The sequence below is a fragment of the Nyctereutes procyonoides genome, unplaced genomic scaffold (genome assembly GCF_905146905.1).
Source record: "Nyctereutes procyonoides isolate TBG_1078 unplaced genomic scaffold, NYPRO_anot_genome, whole genome shotgun sequence".
In the NCBI taxonomy this organism is placed as follows: Eukaryota; Metazoa; Chordata; class Mammalia; order Carnivora; family Canidae; genus Nyctereutes; species Nyctereutes procyonoides.
Genome location: NW_026575020.1, coordinates 41,978,388 through 41,996,282, shown reverse-complemented (window position 1 = coordinate 41,996,282; position 17,895 = coordinate 41,978,388). Strand labels below are relative to the sequence as shown.

Sequence of the window (17,895 nt, the reverse complement as noted above, 5' to 3'; positions counted from 1 at the left end):
CTAAAGTAGCCTTTAATGTGGGAAAAGAAAGTAAGCTTTGAACTTTAATTACTCTTGCTATAGAAATAAATTACTTTCAGAATCCTACTCTATGAAAATCATTAAAGTTCACTATTTTGTTAAACTGTTTCTCAAAAACACAAGACAGAACTATTAACAGATGGCTGGCAAATTTCCTTCTAGGGCATCTATTGCCACAGGTTTTGGATTAAGTAATTAGCTACATTACCAACTCATAACTTTTGAGAAGCAGAGGTTAAAGACCTTTCAGAATCTATATTAATTGTACATTCTTGCCAAAATTATACAGAAGCATATATAAACCAAATATTCTGCAAATTATTTCAAGGGATAGACAAAATTCCCTGAAGTTCATCCATGGACCCCATATTTGATGCGTAGGAAGGAGAATCTTAAAACTACTGGCATGTAGAATAGATTTTTAGGGCAGAAAGAAAGCTTAATCCAAAGGATTAATTTTTTTTTCTTCTTTTTCTTTCTTTCTATTTTTTTTAGTAGGCTCCATATCCAGCATGGAGCCCAATGCAGGACTTGAACTCATGACCCTGAGATCCAGACCTGAGCTGAGATCGAAAGCTGGACACTTAACCGACTGAGGCACCCAGGTGCCCCCAATTAATTTAACGTAGAGGGGCACCTGGGTGGCTCGGTTAGGTAAGTGTCTTCTTTGGCTCAGGTCATAATCCGAAAGTCCTGGGATGGAGCCCCACTCTGGGTTCCCTGCTCAGTGTTGAGTCTGCTTCTCCCATTCTCTCTCTCATTTCTCTCTCTCTCAAAATAAAGAAATAAAATCTTTTAAAAAAATTTCTTAATGTAGATACTCTAGATAAGGGATTCACTTATCTAAGGATAAGAAATGTTATATTACAGTTTCTTTTTTTTCTTAGAATTGTCTAAAATTACTTACCTGTCTGTGGGTACTGTGGAACTTCAAAGGGTATCTGAGTCCTTGGATCTTGAAAATACTGAATATTTTCAGAATGCTGAGGATATACTGGTACTCTAGTTATAAATGGGCTGGATTTTGGAGGCACAGAATTCAGCTCTGTTCCAACATTAGAAGGCCCAGCTGAGGTAGCCACTACATTACTTACAGGAGTCTTGGGTGGAGAGCCAATTTTACTGGAGAGATAATTTATCAAGAACAAAGAATAAATCACTGTCTGTAACTGTTTTCTTCCTCAGTAGGAATTTTTCATAAAATTATACAGTGAAACCACTAATAGGAGAAACTTCCATAGTGACAAATAAGGCAATGAATTTCACTGCCAACTTTCCACTGCTAAGTCATAGAATCATAGTAACAGATCTCATATTCTAGTGAAGGCAAAAAGAAATGCAAACAAATCCCAGGTACCAATGTAACCCTCCAATCCCTTTTTACTCATTCTTTAAACAAAGATTTTTTTCCTAGAGAAAATTTTTAGAAAAATTATTGTTCAAGAAGTTCTCAACAGAAATATATAGCTAACCCTTGAACAATGCCAGTTTGAACTGTACAGATCCACTTATATGCAGATTTTTTCAATGAATACAATACTATAAATGAATGTATTTTATGCTTTCTTTTTAAAAAATACTTTTTAGTTATTTTTTTAAAGTAAACCCTCAATGTGAGGCTCAAACTCATGACCCTGAGATCAAGACTTGCATGTTTTACCAACTGAGCCAGCCCCTCCTTATGTTATCTTAATGACATTTTCTTTTCTCTAACTTTATGGCAAGAATACAGTAATATAGTACATATAATCTACAAAATCTGTGCTAACAATATGGTATTGGTAAGGCTTCTGGTCAACAGTAGGCTATTAATAGTTATGTTTTTGGGGAGTCAAAACTTACACTCAGACTTCAGACTGCACAGGGGTTGGATGCCCTCAACCCCTGTGTTTTCAAGGGCCAACTGTAGTCCACCAGAATTCTTTGGGACAAAGAAGATGAACATGTAAAAGAAGGGTTGTTCTATTAAGAGATACATGGACTGAAATGTAAACTCCTTGAAGAAAGGTCATTTTTTTCCTTTGGGGATGAGGGGCAAAGGAAGAAGAGAGATAATCTTAAGCAGGCTCCAAACGCAGCCAAGAGAATGTATGAGGCTCCATCTCACAATCCTGAGATTGAGACCGGAGTCAAAAATCAAAAGTTGGACGCCTAACCAGCTGAGCCAGCCAGGTACCATTTTTTGTCCATTTTGTTAACTGCTGTCTCTCCAGAGTTTTGGTAACTGTTGTATTTAGAATTCCTGGCACACAGTAGTCACTCAGTAAATATCTGTTGAATAAATGAAATAGTTCCTGCCACACAGTAGATAATTAATAACTAATGGCAAAATGCCAATTATAGTTACTTATTAAATTGGTGCAAAATACACAAACTTTTTATTATTTTTTTTAAACAAAGGATTTTCTTTGTTGAGTCATCAAGCAATCAGTGTTAGAGGATCTCATCATGGCTTTCTTATGTCCTATTAAGAAGTACAACATTAGCAGACCTTAGATATATGGTGGCTACAGAAAATAAACAAGTTAATGATGCGGAACTCAGTATGTTGCATCCCAAGTAGATTAGAGAGTTTTTCTCAAACTAGAGAAGCCCTTTTAAAGCTAGAATATAAATAAGGAGTATGGCTTGCTTTTAAGCCTAGCACAGCAGATTAGTCTAGCAGATGTTTACTCCTATGTGTAAAATGGAAATAACTAAAGAACTGTGGGTAACAATAGTAGATACAAATTTACTGACTTACAGTTTAAAGATATTTTAGGACTATGCTTATTCTTTGCAATTAAATAAAGGCATCAAGGAAAATGATTAGGATTTCCTTATAACAGTAATGTACTAACTCTTACTGAGCAATTACCGAGCACATTCCAGGCACTATAAATCGTGCTTTATATAGGTTATCTGGTCTTTCCATATCAAAATGTTATATACTATAAAATTTGGATAAGTACTTTGAGAAAAGGCAAATTTTTAGACTTGTCAGCAAAAAGGTATCAAAATCCATGACAAGATTCACAGCCTCATTAGATCATGCAAGCTATCTGTAAAAATGAGACATAAGGAAAATGCTAGCCACTAGTCAAATTCCAGTCACAGAGCTAGATTCCTACACCTGTAGCCTACAGGATTTTTAGGACTCTAGGCTCTCCCGCAGCATGCCCCTCCTGTCTATGTGATTTTGCCTGTGCTGCTTACTGTACTGAGGAGTCCTTCCTATCCATATTTTTGGAACTAGCTCAGGTGTTCCTGAGCTCACCTTATCTCTAAGAAGCCTCCCGCAATAACTCCCTGCAGAATGTATTCTTTTTCTGTGTTCTAATAATACTTGGAACACAACTCCATTACAGTACCTCTCAGAATACAGTATATGGTATCTCTTTATGTCTGCCTCCCAAACCATACTGTAAGATCCTCAGAAGCAGGGAGTAGTATTATCTAGTTCATTTTTGTTACATTTCCACCAATTGGCTGTTAGAAGATCCATAATTTTTGAATAAATGATTTATTTAGATTATTTTTTTAAGTTTTCATTTAAAAAAACTGAGATATAAATATACCTACTGAAGGTGTACAATTCAGTGATTTCTGGTATATTTCCAGGGCTATACAAGAACTATCATCACTATCTAATCCTGAGACCGGGCAGCCCTGGTGGCTCAGCGGTTTAGCGCCGCCTTTGGCCTGGAGTGTGATCCTGGAGGCCAAGGATCGAGTCCCAAGTTGGGCTCCCTGCATGGAGCCTGCTTCTCCCTCTGCCTGTGTCTATGCCCCACCCTCCATCTCATGAATAAATATAAAATCTTTTAAAAAAAAATCCTTAGACATCTTCATCGGCCCTGAGAGAAATCTCTATAGCATTCACTCCGCAGCCCCCAGCAACCACTCACCAACTTTCCATCTCTATGGATTTGCCTATTCTGGACACGGACATAAATGACATTCTATCTTATATGGGCTTTTGTATCTAGCTTGTTTCACTTAACATAGTTTTTAAGGTTCATCCATATTGTAGTATATACTAGTACTTCACTCCTTTTTTAAGACTGAATACATTCCATTGTATGGTCATAAAACAGTTCCACATTATTTTGCCAAAACCCCTCAAAAGCTCATTTTCTAAACATATATATGACACAAGGTCTCAATCTGGTGCCAACCTATCTGTCTAATCTTATTTTAACCAGTCCCTAACAGAACTGTAAATTCTAATAGGCTGGTTTCTTTAATATTCCATATAATTACCTATATTACATATTTTGTTACATATAATTTCCCAGAAGGCAGACTGACAGATTATTTAGGGGCAACAAAATCTGAATACGTTAAAACTCAGATTATAAGACCCTAAAACAAAACCAAAGCATGAGATTTTAGAGGTGGAAGTAACCCTTCCAATTGTCAGAAAGTTGTAAAAGTTTTTCTTAAAGTACCAAACCCCTTTCTTATGCTGAAACCCAACAATATTGGTAATAATAACAACAATAGGTATTTACTGAGTGCTATTTGAAAGGCACTGTTCAAAACACACTGCACTTATAATTCACAAATCCGCACAACCAACATATGTAGTAGTTGCTATCATTCTACCAATTTTATGGATGAGTACACTGAGGAAGACAGATTAACTGGCCTAAGATCAAACAGCTTAGAAAACAGTGAATCTGAATTTGAACCCAAAGAGTTCAGCTCCCAAGAGTCCTCTCTTAACTACCACATATCATTAGAGTACAAAGAGGAATTGTTCAGACTGAAGCAGAGGCTGGAGGCTCAGCATCTCACCTTGCTTAGGTTTCTATTTAGTTTCTTTCTGGCACTTCTATGGACTCAATCCTAAAGTTCCAAGAAGTAAGTGTGCGGGGGGAAAAAAAAAACAAGAAACAATTCTGGTACACCTCTTCAGTTTATAGTCAAGGAAAATAAAACCCACAGCTAAAGTGACTTTCTAAGATCATAGAGCTATATTTAACTGCACAGCCAGGACTACAAGTCAAATTTTTTGGTATTTAAGGCTTTTTCTACTATGTGAAGCATTCTGCATAAAAATTCTGACTAACTCTTCTTCCTTAGGATAAATAAAAATATTCAGGCATTTTTAAAAAACTCACAACAATTTTTATGTAATACTTACTTTTCAGTGACAGACTCTGCAGAAGGCCCAGTAGCATTCTGACCATTAGTGCCAACTTTCCCCACTTTCTTCACAGTCTCCAGAGCTCTTAACGTACTGTCAGTACTACGTGGGATTAGCTGGGAAACATTGTTTTCTGCATTTGAAATTCCGTTTGTACTTGGAACAATTTTCCCCGTTGTTTCAGTACTTCCTATGACAGAAATGACATTTCCGGCTGTGGTTGTGACAGTGTTGTTTACACCAACTTTATTTAGAAGAGGAAATGTTCTTACAGTTGCATTGATCTTTTTGTTCCTTAATCGATACCTGTTTCAAAAACAATCAACATATCGGTGAATACTTCACTAAATTTACCCTGAAGGGGGAAAAAAAGACAATGGGAAAAGATTTAAATAAGTGGAAACAGCTATGAAGAAAAGTTTCTTCAGCTAAATATCAATTACAGTCTATATTAAAACCTGCTGTGACAGGTGCCACAGAAAATAAATATGCCAGGGCTATCTGGGTGGCTCAGTCAGTTAAGCATCTGCCTTCAGTTCAGGTCATGATCACAGGGTCCTGGGGTGGAGCCCCTCTCAGGCTCCCTGCTTAGCAGGGAGTCTGCTTCTCCCTCTCCTTTTGCCCCTCTCTCACACTCACACTCTTTCTCTCTCTCAAATAAGTAAGATTTGTATATAAAAATAAAATATATATGGCACACACAGACACACAGGTAGGCATGTAATTAATATAGCAAGCAAAATACACATGTACTCAAAGACGCCTTTTGCGGGAATGGGAAGAGATCCTTTTGAAAGTTTTATATAACTGGAATATAAAGTACACTTTATAAAAATGAAAATAACCATACCAAATTTATTTAGCAATGCAGAATGAAAAGATATGCAAGAGCTGACAAAATTCTATTACCAAATTGTTAGAGCATTATATAAATTTTAAAAATTATGAAATCAAAACTCATTCTTAAACAGTATACCAAAATATGGAAATTTAGTATTACCATTTTTCAGATTAGTTTACGCCTAAAGTAAAAAGTATTTGGATTAAAGACTTTTCTGATATTAATTTAAGGATTTTATTTATAGTGGTCAGATATAACACTCTAATATATAAGGCAATTTGATCTTGGGAGTCCATTTAAGAAAATTGGTTTCCATTTGTACAATTCAAAAACTTCAGTATAATGTGGTTCTGATCAATGTTTCCTCTAATACTTTCAAGTACTGATCAACTGTTACATGAACAGACAATTCTACACATTTGAAGTCATAATTATATTTGCCTAAATTAATCTGCTATTGTTATACACAAACATATGATAAATATAAATAGCAGTGATGAGCAATGCCTTCACAACAGCGTCCCTTTTCGTCCCTCAGTATCTATAAACAGCCTCATTATACAATGCTGTACTTCTCCCCCCCCCCCCGCCCCCGACACACACACGACAGAGGCATGTGGAGGTCAGTAAAAGACAGGTGTCCCCAGAGTAGACTGGCTGAGGATGCAGTGACAATAGGTTATGGCCAGTCTCCATATGTCATCTCAGAGATTCTGGGGGGCCACTGATGAGGAGTAGGGTACCAGCAAACCACTATATTAGAAAGGCAATTTGGTGGCATGAAGGAGCCTTCTCTTTCCTCAACACACTCTCTGAAACCTATTTATTCTTCACCTCAAAGGTTCTTGCACAAAACACTCTGCTGTTCCTTGCTTTCCATCCTCAAAGGACAAATTTCAGCTATCCTTAAGATTACTCTGTCAGGCAAAAAACAAAGTTTCAATTGCGCATACCTTTAAGGAGAAGTGTTCTAAGAAGTAAAACCTTAAATAAGGGAAGTAAAACAAATGACAAAGTGGGATACATATTGGACTCCTAGCAACTAGGCAGCTAAAGACTCGGACTTACGGATCTGGACCTCAAGCTTAAAAAAGCCAATTACTTCCTATTCTTTTAAAATCATCTTTGAGCTCCCTCAAGTGCTCACTCCCTGTCTCATGCAGCTTCAAATCCCCTTCAGCTCCCTTGGCTCACTCCCCCTGTTGAACTCACCTGGTAAAAACCATCAGATTCTTCACTTATTCTCTCATTCTGTGCCTGCTACCAGGCAGCTGAACATTGGTAGAGAAAAACCATGCCATCATGCTCTCTAGACTCCCTTCAAAATTATGATCAATTATTTAAAATGGGCCAAGCAATAATGATTCTCTACTAAATTCACTTTCCCATCTTGAATATCCTTTCCGCCTCCACAGCTCCTCCACCACTGATAATACTGCCTCCCACTTCACAGAGAAAACAGATGAAATCAGAGAATTACTTCTCTCACCACCAATTTCAGGAACCTTCCTGCATCTGTAACTACATTCTCCTCCAAAAAAAAAGGATGAAGAGTTCCTGCTCCTAACTCAGGCTAATCTTGCCACTTGGGTTCTACCAAGGGCCTCATCTCTCCACTTGAGCCACAGGTCCTAAGCCCATCATCTGCCTTTGCAAAGACTTCACTCCTGCAATGATCTGTTGTTCTAGTGCACCATTGTTTCATCTGGGTGTCTCCTTATATGTCATATCCTCTGAGATGTCTTCCCAGACCACTTATCTAAAATATCTCCCCTTCCCCAATTGTTCTCTTTCCCCATACCTTGTGCTATTTTTCTTCGATAGCACGGATCAGTATCAGATATTATGCTTTCTATTTATTTGCTTTATGTTAATCTTTTCTGCTACAATGTAAGCCCCACAAGAGCAAGGATTTTTGCCTTTTTTACTCACTCTCTATGTTCAGCACATCATACAGTGCCTGGTACATAGATTAGATATCCAATAAATATTTGCTGCATGAATGCAGAGTAAGCCTCTAACTTCATATGGCCAAGAGAATTAATTACTGATTTTTCTACCCCAAAAGCATTTTCCATCTCAGTAAAAGACACTACTTGGTTATGCAGGTCCCAAACCTTGGAGTCATTCCTGATTCTTCTATTTTTTTTTTAGGATTTTTTTATTTATATATGAGAGAGAGAGAGACAGGCAGAGGAAGAAGCAGACTCCGTGCCAGGAGCCAGATGCGGGACTCGGTGTGGGGACTCCAGGATCACGCCCTGGGCTAAAGGCAGGCGCTAAACCGCTGAGCCATACAGGGATCCCCCTTCTTTTTTTTTTTTAAAGTGCATATTTAATCTATCAGCTCTATCAGCCTCAATTCTGAAATATATCCCAAATCTGACCACTTTTCATCATTTCCACTACTATAGTCCTAGGACACCAAGGTATCAATCTTGTGCCTGAGCCACTGTAGTAGTTTAACTAGTCTCCAGCCATGCAGACACTAGTTACATTTCTAAGACAGAATTAAACTCTCATTGTTGCCGGTTGGCTGGCTGGCTCAGTTGGTAGAGTATGCAACTCTTGATCTGCTCAGGGTCCTGAGTTCAAGCCCCATGTTGGGCGTAGAGCTTACTTATAAAATATACAGGACAGCCCCGGTGGCACAGCGGTTTAGCGCCGCCTGGAGCCTGGGGTGTGATCCTGGAGACCGGGGATGGAGCGAGTCCCACGTCAGGCTCCCTGCATGGAGCCTGCTTCTCCCTCTGCCTCTCTCTCTCTATGAATAAATAAATAAAATCTTTAAAAAATAAATAAATAAAAATAAAATATATAAAAGAGTAAAAAAAAAAATCTCATCGTTGTATTTGAATAAAACCCACAGTGGCTTCCACATTACTCACCATGGTCCGTAAGGCCAGTATGATCTGGCCCTTGCCTACTTCTCCAATCTTATCTTTTGTCATTCTCATTCTCCATCTTCCAGACACAGTGGTCTTGTTTCTAGTTCCCAAGCATGCCACACCTGCTTCCACCTCAGACTTTCTTAAAGTATTTTATCAGTAACTGAAATTGTTTTACATGTTTACAGTTCCTCTTCCTCTACTAGAAGCACCTCAAATAGTATCTAGCACCTAACAATCATTTTCATAAATATTTGTTGAGCTGGTTGATCCCAGGGTTTTGATACTCTCCAGAATGCAACTCTTGGAAACAGGATTCTAATATTCTACATTCTAAGATATATTCATATAAATATTTATTTTTAGGAGAGATTGATTAGCATTTACATTTAGTTTGGTTAGAGAGATGCATAGTAGAGCAAGCAGGCCGGAGTAAAATTAATTTATTTAAGTAAGACAAATGTTTGCTGAGCTCCCGGTGTATTATTTGAAATAAGACAAAGGTTCTACCCTCAAAAACTCAGAGATAGGTAGCAATGTGTATTTTTTAGCTAATAGGATAGTGACATCTTCCACTTCTTTAATCCTTTGTATCATCTTAATTTTTTCTTCTTTTTTCAAACAGCAACGGAGAATGTGAAGCTGGCTGGAAATATGAATTGTGGATTATATGCTCTTTCAACATAAATATACTGATTTTACATATCAGATACTTGCTAACTGCAAAAAATATCAAGATGAGTTACCTATAGGATAAATGAAGTCCAGTGAAAAAATACACACGTGCAAATAAATAATTGCAACATGACAAGAGAACTGGGTGTTATAAAGTTACCAAGTATAAAGCACAACACCAGCACAGTGAGGGAAGCAACTAACACTGCCTGGGACATTAGGGAAGTCCTTAGAAGTAAGTTAACATCTGTGTAGGATTAGGAATAGGAGCTCTCCAAATAGAGAAGAAAAAAGCATATGATATAGAGAAACAACATGTGCAAGGGAAAGAATGAAAGAATTTATGTAGTAAATGGTGATTAACTAGGTGTACCTTAAAAAAAAAAAAAAGACTGCAAAAGATGGAGTAAGGCTGGAAACCTAGATTAGGACCACATCCTATGATATACTGAGGAACCAATTTAGAATGTAAAGCAGAAGATGGATATGATTAGATGTTTACTGGCAAAAGAAAATCTTGGTAACAATGAAATAGGTTGAACATAAGATGCCAGATAAAAGGATAGTAGAGTACTACTACATTGATAAATTAGACAAACACATGTGAAACACTAAAAATAGTACCAGACATAAAAAGTGACCAATTAATTTGGCAATAATTATTATTTTTATATTACTATTATAATCTCAGATAAGACATAATAAAATTCTGAAGTAGGTACTGGAGATGGAGAGTAGAAAGGCAGCTTGAAGACAGAAGAGGCGAAACGGGCTGTCAGCTGAGGCACCAGTTATGGGTGGAATGGCAATGAAATCACAGTTTCTCCTCTGACTTTCTCCTTCCCAAGCAAGGTCCCCTAAAAAGTTCACTTTAGCTAAGAAACTCTATTTCAGCTAGGGGGCAAGCTCAATAGATCTCCTAGAGTCTCAAAAATCACCCTGATGTAAACCCCTGTATACAGAGCTGCTTAACACTGGGTGCAAAGAGCATCTTTTTGTTGGGAGGACTCCTGCAGCCTCTCTAGGCTCTTCCAGCTGGGGGAAAAACAGAGAAGAGAAGCAAGTTTCTAGTCTTTTTTTTTTTAAACCTCACACACACTTATCCTCTATCTCATTGTGGCTGATGCAGAGCTCAGGGCCCAGTGCTAACAAATGAGGAGAGAAGACCATAATCAACAAGAAAGATACAGTCCATTGAGCTTACACTGCAATAAGGCAGCCAGTCAGGAAGGCAGAGGTCAGCAAGCTACCTCTTGTGGGCCAAAGTTGTTGTAAGTATACAGCTATGCCTGTTTTATGCACTCTGGTAGCTTTTCTGCTACAATGGCAGAATTGAGTGGTTGTGACAGAGTTCACCATATGTTCCACCAAACTGAAAAATATTTACTACCTGGACCTTTACATAAAACTTTGCCAACCACTAAAATCTACCATAGGTTAATCATAATTTTGATAAGTATGACAAAGAGGAACCTGGTTTAGTATGTAATATTAGGAGGACCCCCCTGAAAAAGTAAAGGATAAGCTAGAAAAAAAAAATGCTCTCGAAGGCAAGGTCCCAAGGTACAGCATGATGTAGAAGCTCTAAGATGGGAAGGAGCATGGTGTGTTCCAGGCAATGACAGAAGGTAAGCGTGGCCTGCGTATAGAATACAATTTGGGAGCACTGTGAGATGAGATCAGAAATGTAGGCACGTAGATGGTGCAGGGCCCACAATCTAGATTTTATAACTTTATCCACAGGGTAATGAGAAATTGTTTTGCACGATCTGCAATGAGCCTAATGTATAAAGTTCTCCCTGTTTTGTGGGGAATAATGGGTTTGTTGCAGAGCAACAATAGCTGTAAGACTAGTTAGGGGACAATGGCAGATTGGGAAAAGGGGATGAGAGCTTGGACTGTAAGACTAGAAAGAAAAATTGAGAAACAAACATACAGGCAGGAAGCTGAAATGATGTGGTGACTAAGACAAGCAGGTGAAAGAAAGATGACAGAGGTGATGCCTTTAACATGGCATGTATAACTCGCTGGACAGGGTACACTGGGGGAGAGCAGAACGAAAGAAGGGAGTAGAAAACTAGCTCAACTTGAGTTTAAAGTGTCTAAAAACAAAAGGGAGATGTTCATTAAGAGTTGATACACAACCCAGTTATATACTAGAAAGGTTGGAATCAGTTTTTGGGCAAGATCTCAATGATGAATGTTTTGGTTAAAAAAACAAGAGGGGCACTTGAGTGGCTCGGTCCATTAAGTGTCTTCCTTTGGGACAGACCATGATCTCAGGGTCCTGGGATCTGGCCTGAATTGAGCTCCCTCCCCTGCTCCTTTTGCCCCCTCCCCTACTTGTGTGCTTTCTCTCAAATAAATAAAATCTTAAAAAAATAAAAATAAAAAAAGGAAACTTAGACAATACGTAATATAGTTAGTTTATATCCATTTATTTCTGTGTGTGAGGTAAATGGACAGTGCAAGAGGGATTACCCAGAGGACAAGAGAAAGAGAAAAGAAGATGCAGAGAAAAGAATGTTAAAAAGACCAAAAGTCATAAATAAAAAAAAACAAAAAAAACCCTTTATCTGCTATACTTTTTTACCTGGGACTTTGCTGTTATCTTCAACTGAACCTGAGCAAATAAGAATGCATGGAGGAGTGTTTTTGTTCTGCCCAAGTGCTTAGCAAAAACATGGATTCCAGAGATACAATGGTCTAAAATATGACCTCTGAATAAGATTCTAAGTCAATTATTATGTTAATCTTGCTTTGAGAAGTGAGAAGGTACAGTTTAAAAGAAAAGATTATCTTGCAATCTAAAGAACTCTACAATGTGAACTTCATCACCACAAACTTTGAGACTATAGAGGACACTTCATAATGACACCAAATTAAACCCATATGAAAAAGAATTCTCATAACTTACTTTTCAAGCTCTTCCTGAGAATGGGCAAAAGTACAGTTTGTTCCTCGGGGACATCCTCCTTGTTGACGCAGGTCTCGGCACATGCTAGTCTTGTATTTGCTGTTAGGCTGAGGCTATGAGAAAGAAAATTGGTGCGTGGAAAAGTGAAGACTCTTGAGATTTCAGAATTTTATGATTTACCCTTTAGTTCTTTTTCACATTAGAGAAGTAATTCTTGTGCTGAAGCAACTGCCATTCTACCATTTCCCGTTAGGCATTACCCACGGTAACTCTGAACTGGTGTTTCAAATATTCCTTCTGAGGATTATCTGAAACTGGTTTAAATGTTGTCTATTTATTTGTCAGGCAACACAATGCCCACAAAACTAAAAGATTTTCTCATCAATTCACTGCTGTCTTAAAATTATGATACCAAAACAAATGATTTAAAAAGCATTTAAAAAGCCATAAGCTTTGTCCGCTTAAACTTTCCCAGGAGAGAAAGAATACAATTTCCCCTGAAAGAAAATTTATAAATCCAACTTATTTGTCAGCTTGACAAATAAGGCTTGGAGCTGTTTAAGTTCACATAACAATGAGGCAAAATATAAAAACCTCCTGTAACTGGCATAACTGCATCAAAATTTAAGATGTCATTATTATTTTTGTGACCTTAACAAAGATGAAACATTTATCTGTCAATGTTTGAATATCATAATGTTTTCTAACAGAATAAAGGCAGAAGAACAGAAAGATCACTTTCAGAGTAAATCTGATCCCAGTTCTGTCACTTATTGCCACCAGGACCTTAGATTTGTTATTTAACCTCTTTAAACTTCAGTTTGGAAAAAGCAATTACCTTGCAGGTGGCTGTGAGGATTAGAAATTATATAAATAAAACACTGAACATAGGAACTTGGCTCACAGTGACATAATAAATAGGAATCATTATTAGAATAAAAGATTACAGCTTAGACAACGCTTTCTGAAGTACATTGCAAATATTTTAAAAATTCAAACTCCACACATTTACAAACAGATATTCATTTGTATGAGAGCAATGGAGAAAAAGCTGACAATTTCCCTACATGAGAAAAGAATTAGACAAAATGTCTGGAAGGAATCACTGATCTATATTTGGTCAAAAACATGTGCAGTGAACTCTATATTCAAAATACTCTCCCAATGGTTACTGTGCTATGAATTATTTATCAGGCATACTAAAACTTGAGTTTCTCCCAAAAGAACAGATAATAGAAAACTAAAAGAGCAGAGTCATGGAAGAAGTCCATTAACCAAAAAAGCTTGTTCAAGTTGTTCAGGATGAACCTCTGTCAGAGGTAACAGTGGTCAGAAGTGAACATGCTTACCTGAGGTGTCTCATGGCCTTTTCTACTATAATTTTGTATGAAGTCCACAAGGCCATGAACCACTGTTTTAACAGCTACCATTGCATTTTCTAGCTGCTCCCAAGTTGGTGAAACAGCATCTAATAAAATAAGCCATCAAGGAGATGGGGGAAGAATTTGTTAGCAGTAATTCTCTTGTGTTATCTACCTCAAAGGTAGAAAAACTATAAGCAACAGAGTATTTTTCCACATACCTGGATTAGGGTCTATGTTTGCAAGAAGTTCTAAATGAGGCCTCAGTCTATTTAAGTTAGCTGGGTCACCTGTTCGTTGCAAAACAATTGTCAATTCCTGGACACTCTTTGCAAATGATTCCGGAGACTGCAGCTAACAAACAGAAAACAGAATGGCTTTTACTCTGGTTCTTATGACACATCTATATTCAAATGCTTCATTTAGCCAACATTCTAAAGGTTTCCAAGTGTCTTCAGATTCCATAGTAGGACTATCAATGATGAATACAATTTTCACCTCAGAATCTGCCCTATGAAATTCATCATCAGACACTTAGAAAATTTACTTATAAGCTGTATTAGTTCTCTGGGGTCAGAACCCAGACAGACAGACTCTGTAAGCCAGGCTGCTTTTATGCTACTATCCTACATTTGCTTCCCTGTTGCCTCCATTAGTTTATTTTGAAGATTAAAAAAATAATAAAGGGATGCCTGGGAGGCTCAATGGTTGAGCTTCTGCCTTCTGCTTAGGGTGTGATCCCAGGATCCTGGGATCGAGCACCATATTGGGTTCCTTGCAGGGAGCCTGCTATTCCCTCTGCCTGTGTCTCTGCCTCTCTCTCTGGGTCTCTCATGAATGAGTAAATAAAATCTTAAAAAAATAAAGAAATAATAAAAAGAAATAAAGATAAAATAATACAGCGTCTGATACTTAAAAACAGAGGAATCTCCAACTAATTGTCTCTTTAGTCCCTTCTGAAGATTGCAATGCTCTTCAATGTAACAGCAATGATATAAAACAAGCACCACTAATTTCACAAACCTTATCAATGATAGACTGCATGTGTGATTTATGTGCCAAGTCACCATACAGAAGTGAGGACCACTGCTCAGGTGAAATGCGGAGTCCTGCTTCCATTGCAATATGAACAATTTGGGCATCATGTTCTCTGCGTAATGCTTCGTAACTCCTAAATTCCTCCTTTAGCTGCATCAAGGAAGAGTCTTCATCCCTTTTGGTAACCTAAAAGATAGAAAGGAGAAAAAAAAAAATCAAAATTGGTCTGCTCTCTCCCCTCCTTCACTCAATTCTTTTGTGGGGAGCGTAGAGGTGTCAGATACTAGACAAAAAAGGTGCAAGGAAAAGAAAGGTCTTTTCACAAATTTTTTGGAACAAGGCAGAACTTACATAACCCAGTACATAGTTTTGCCTTCCTTCAGTGAGCTCAGCAACTGATAAGAAGACGCTTGTAAACAGAAAGTTACAGTATATGTGCTATTATAATGCTCCACAGCAACATAAAGGAAAGGCAATTAAATCTGACTGGTGGGAGAAAGGGGTTACAGAGAAGGCTTCCCCCACTTGAAAGCTGCATAAACTAAGTCTTGAAGAATAAATAGGAATTTTCATGTAAGAAAAAAATCCTAACAAGAGTAGTAAGTAGCAAAATAGAAAAATGAAAGAGCAGGGATCCCTGGGTGGCGCAGCAGTTTAGTGCCTGCCTTTGGCCGAGGGTGCAATCCTGGAGACCCGGGATCAAATCCCACGTCGGGCTCCCGGTGCATGGAGCTTGCTTCTCCCTCTGCCTGTGTCTCTGCCTGCCTCTCTCTCTCTCTGTGTGACTATCATAAATAAATTAAAAAAAAAAATTAAAAAAAAACTTAAAAAAAAAAAGAAAAATGAAAGAGCAGAGCATATAGAATTAAAGGCTGAGATACAGGCTAGAAAAAAAAAAATCACAGAGAGCCTTACAAACTATGGTGAGAAATTTGTATTATCCTGAAGGGCATGGGAAGTCAATAAGGACTTTTAAGCAGAGGAATGACAAATCAGTCCAGCCAACAGGTAGACATAGATTAGCACTATCACGTGATAATTAAGAAAATTTCTATTACCATAAAAATGATCATTAGGATATTTATACAGCAGATACCTGACTTAAGTTATTTAAAAAATATAAATTCAAAAGTTTACAGAGCTTCACATATCCTACTGAAACTGTCTTATTTGCCAACATGCAAGTAGATGACTAGAAAATTTCCAAAATAGATGGTACATATTTACCTAAAACTTGTACACTGACATTTGAAACTTGGCTAGGATTCAGAATACCCAGGACTAGCACAAACTCTGAAACTCAGACTGAACAAATCATTCAAACTGTTCAAAATCATGATTTCTTCATTAGTAAAATGAAAATATCCCCAGACCACCTCACTGGTTGTTTCTACTGCTATTGTTGGCACATGAGACAACAATAGTATGACCCGCCCAGAACATGAAGATGGGAAAATCAAGTTACCAACTGAGAATTAATAGTATCAGTTCACAATTCTCTTTGGGAATAGGTAATTACATTATAGAAAAGTGTGGGACACCCGAAATTCTAATCAACACAAGTTTAGGTATAATTTAAGAGACAGCAGAGTATATAACTTAGAAATCACAAAAATCTTTTTTTTTTTTTTTAAGATTTTATTTATTTATTCATGAGAGACCCAGAGAGAGCGGCAGAAACACAGGCAGAAGGAGAAGAGGAGAAGCAGTTCCATGCAAGGAACGCAATGTGGAACTTGATCTCGACACTCCAGTATCACGCCCTGGGCGGAAGGGAGGCGCTCAACCGCTGAGCCACCCAGGCGTCCCTAGAAGTCACAAAAATCTATATTCTATGCTAACCTATTTAAAGAAACACCAAGAAAACAAAAAAGTTAGCAGCCTAAAATATAGAAGAACCCAAGAACCAGATGACAGTAGCACTGATTCAAATACCAAGTAGGCTACGGGGTGCCATGTAGGCAGCATAAGCATCTATTCACCTGAGTGGTAAAGACAAGACAGAGGTGGCTAACAGAGCCTGGTCATATTAAAGTTCTCACTACCACGCATCAAAATCATCCACAAAGCATTAGAAACTACAATTTCAGGTAATCACAATTCCTGGCTTTGAAGACCACACAATTTAAAAAGTATATATGAATGCTCAAGTCCTACATCAGATACACCAAATCAGAATATCTGGGGATGGGACCCAGGAATGTATACTTTTAAAAACCCCACAGATAAATAATTCTGATGCAGATCATTAGTTGGGAATCACTGCATCAAATGTTAGAATCAATCATTAACTCCCCTTGTGCTGATTCCATGCTAATCAAGCAAAGGTCTGATACTCTTTCTGCAGGAAAATATCTGCAATATGATGATTTAAGTCATGTAAGAGTTGCACTTCTCATTACAAATTAATAAAATTGATCATAGATTGTGTGTGACCTTGGTAAGGGTGCATCCGTTCCTGAAGAACCGTATGCACCCACAAAATTCACATCTCTGAGCCTATAAAATCAAGGCAAGACCTTTGATAACGATGATTTTATCAGAGTAAACAATACCCAAGAGAGGTCTTTTGGCAGTTAAGTCAGCATGATATCTTTTTATTAATCTAAACACTGCTTTAATGTTTTAAGCTAGAGGCCAGTAAGGATGAAATGAGAGCATAAAATTGAAATCCTTTTCTATACTGTTATTCAAATGTCAGATAGTAGTAACTGTAGATGTATGATCATAAACCACAAAGCAGTATGATGCCTATAAGAGAAAATACACATTAAGTCAGGAATACACAGTGTGAGAACCTAGTCTGTCACTTCAGGATGATAAATGATCTCTGTAATTTGGCTGCTTAGCCAAAAACATAATGCTTGAGGAATCAGGGATTCATTTCTATTGTTGCCCTAAGGGCAACAAAATCAAGCACTATAACTATCAGGGAGATAGTGTCCAAGCCTCATTAGTGGAGATAAATGAGTTCATTTGAACAGATTTCCATCAGCAATTACCTGTTATTTCAAACTATGCAG

The 17,895-nt window shown here is 37.6% G+C and overlaps 1 protein-coding gene and 1 non-coding gene across 5 annotated transcripts in view; both read right to left on the bottom strand.

The window, feature by feature from the left end:
• The window catches only part of RC3H2 (ring finger and CCCH-type domains 2), a 46,977-nt gene that overhangs the window by 8,004 nt on the left and 21,078 nt on the right, over positions 1-17,895 (bottom strand). For all 4 annotated transcript variants that reach the window (XM_055336784.1, XM_055336799.1, XM_055336807.1 and 1 more), the window contains exons 6-11: positions 14,858-15,058; positions 14,056-14,188; positions 13,823-13,941; positions 12,474-12,586; positions 5,150-5,458; positions 929-1,143 (exon numbers count right to left, since the gene is read on the bottom strand). In XM_055336784.1, the coding sequence (XP_055192759.1) occupies positions 929-1,143; positions 5,150-5,458; positions 12,474-12,586; positions 13,823-13,941; positions 14,056-14,188; positions 14,858-15,058 (1,090 nt within the window). The remainder of the gene's footprint in view (positions 1-928; positions 1,144-5,149; positions 5,459-12,473; positions 12,587-13,822; positions 13,942-14,055; positions 14,189-14,857; positions 15,059-17,895) is intronic.
• LOC129518397 (small nucleolar RNA SNORD90) lies at positions 14,273-14,383 on the bottom strand. Its single transcript, XR_008666187.1, has one exon. It is a non-coding gene; the product is annotated as a small nucleolar RNA SNORD90 (small nucleolar RNA).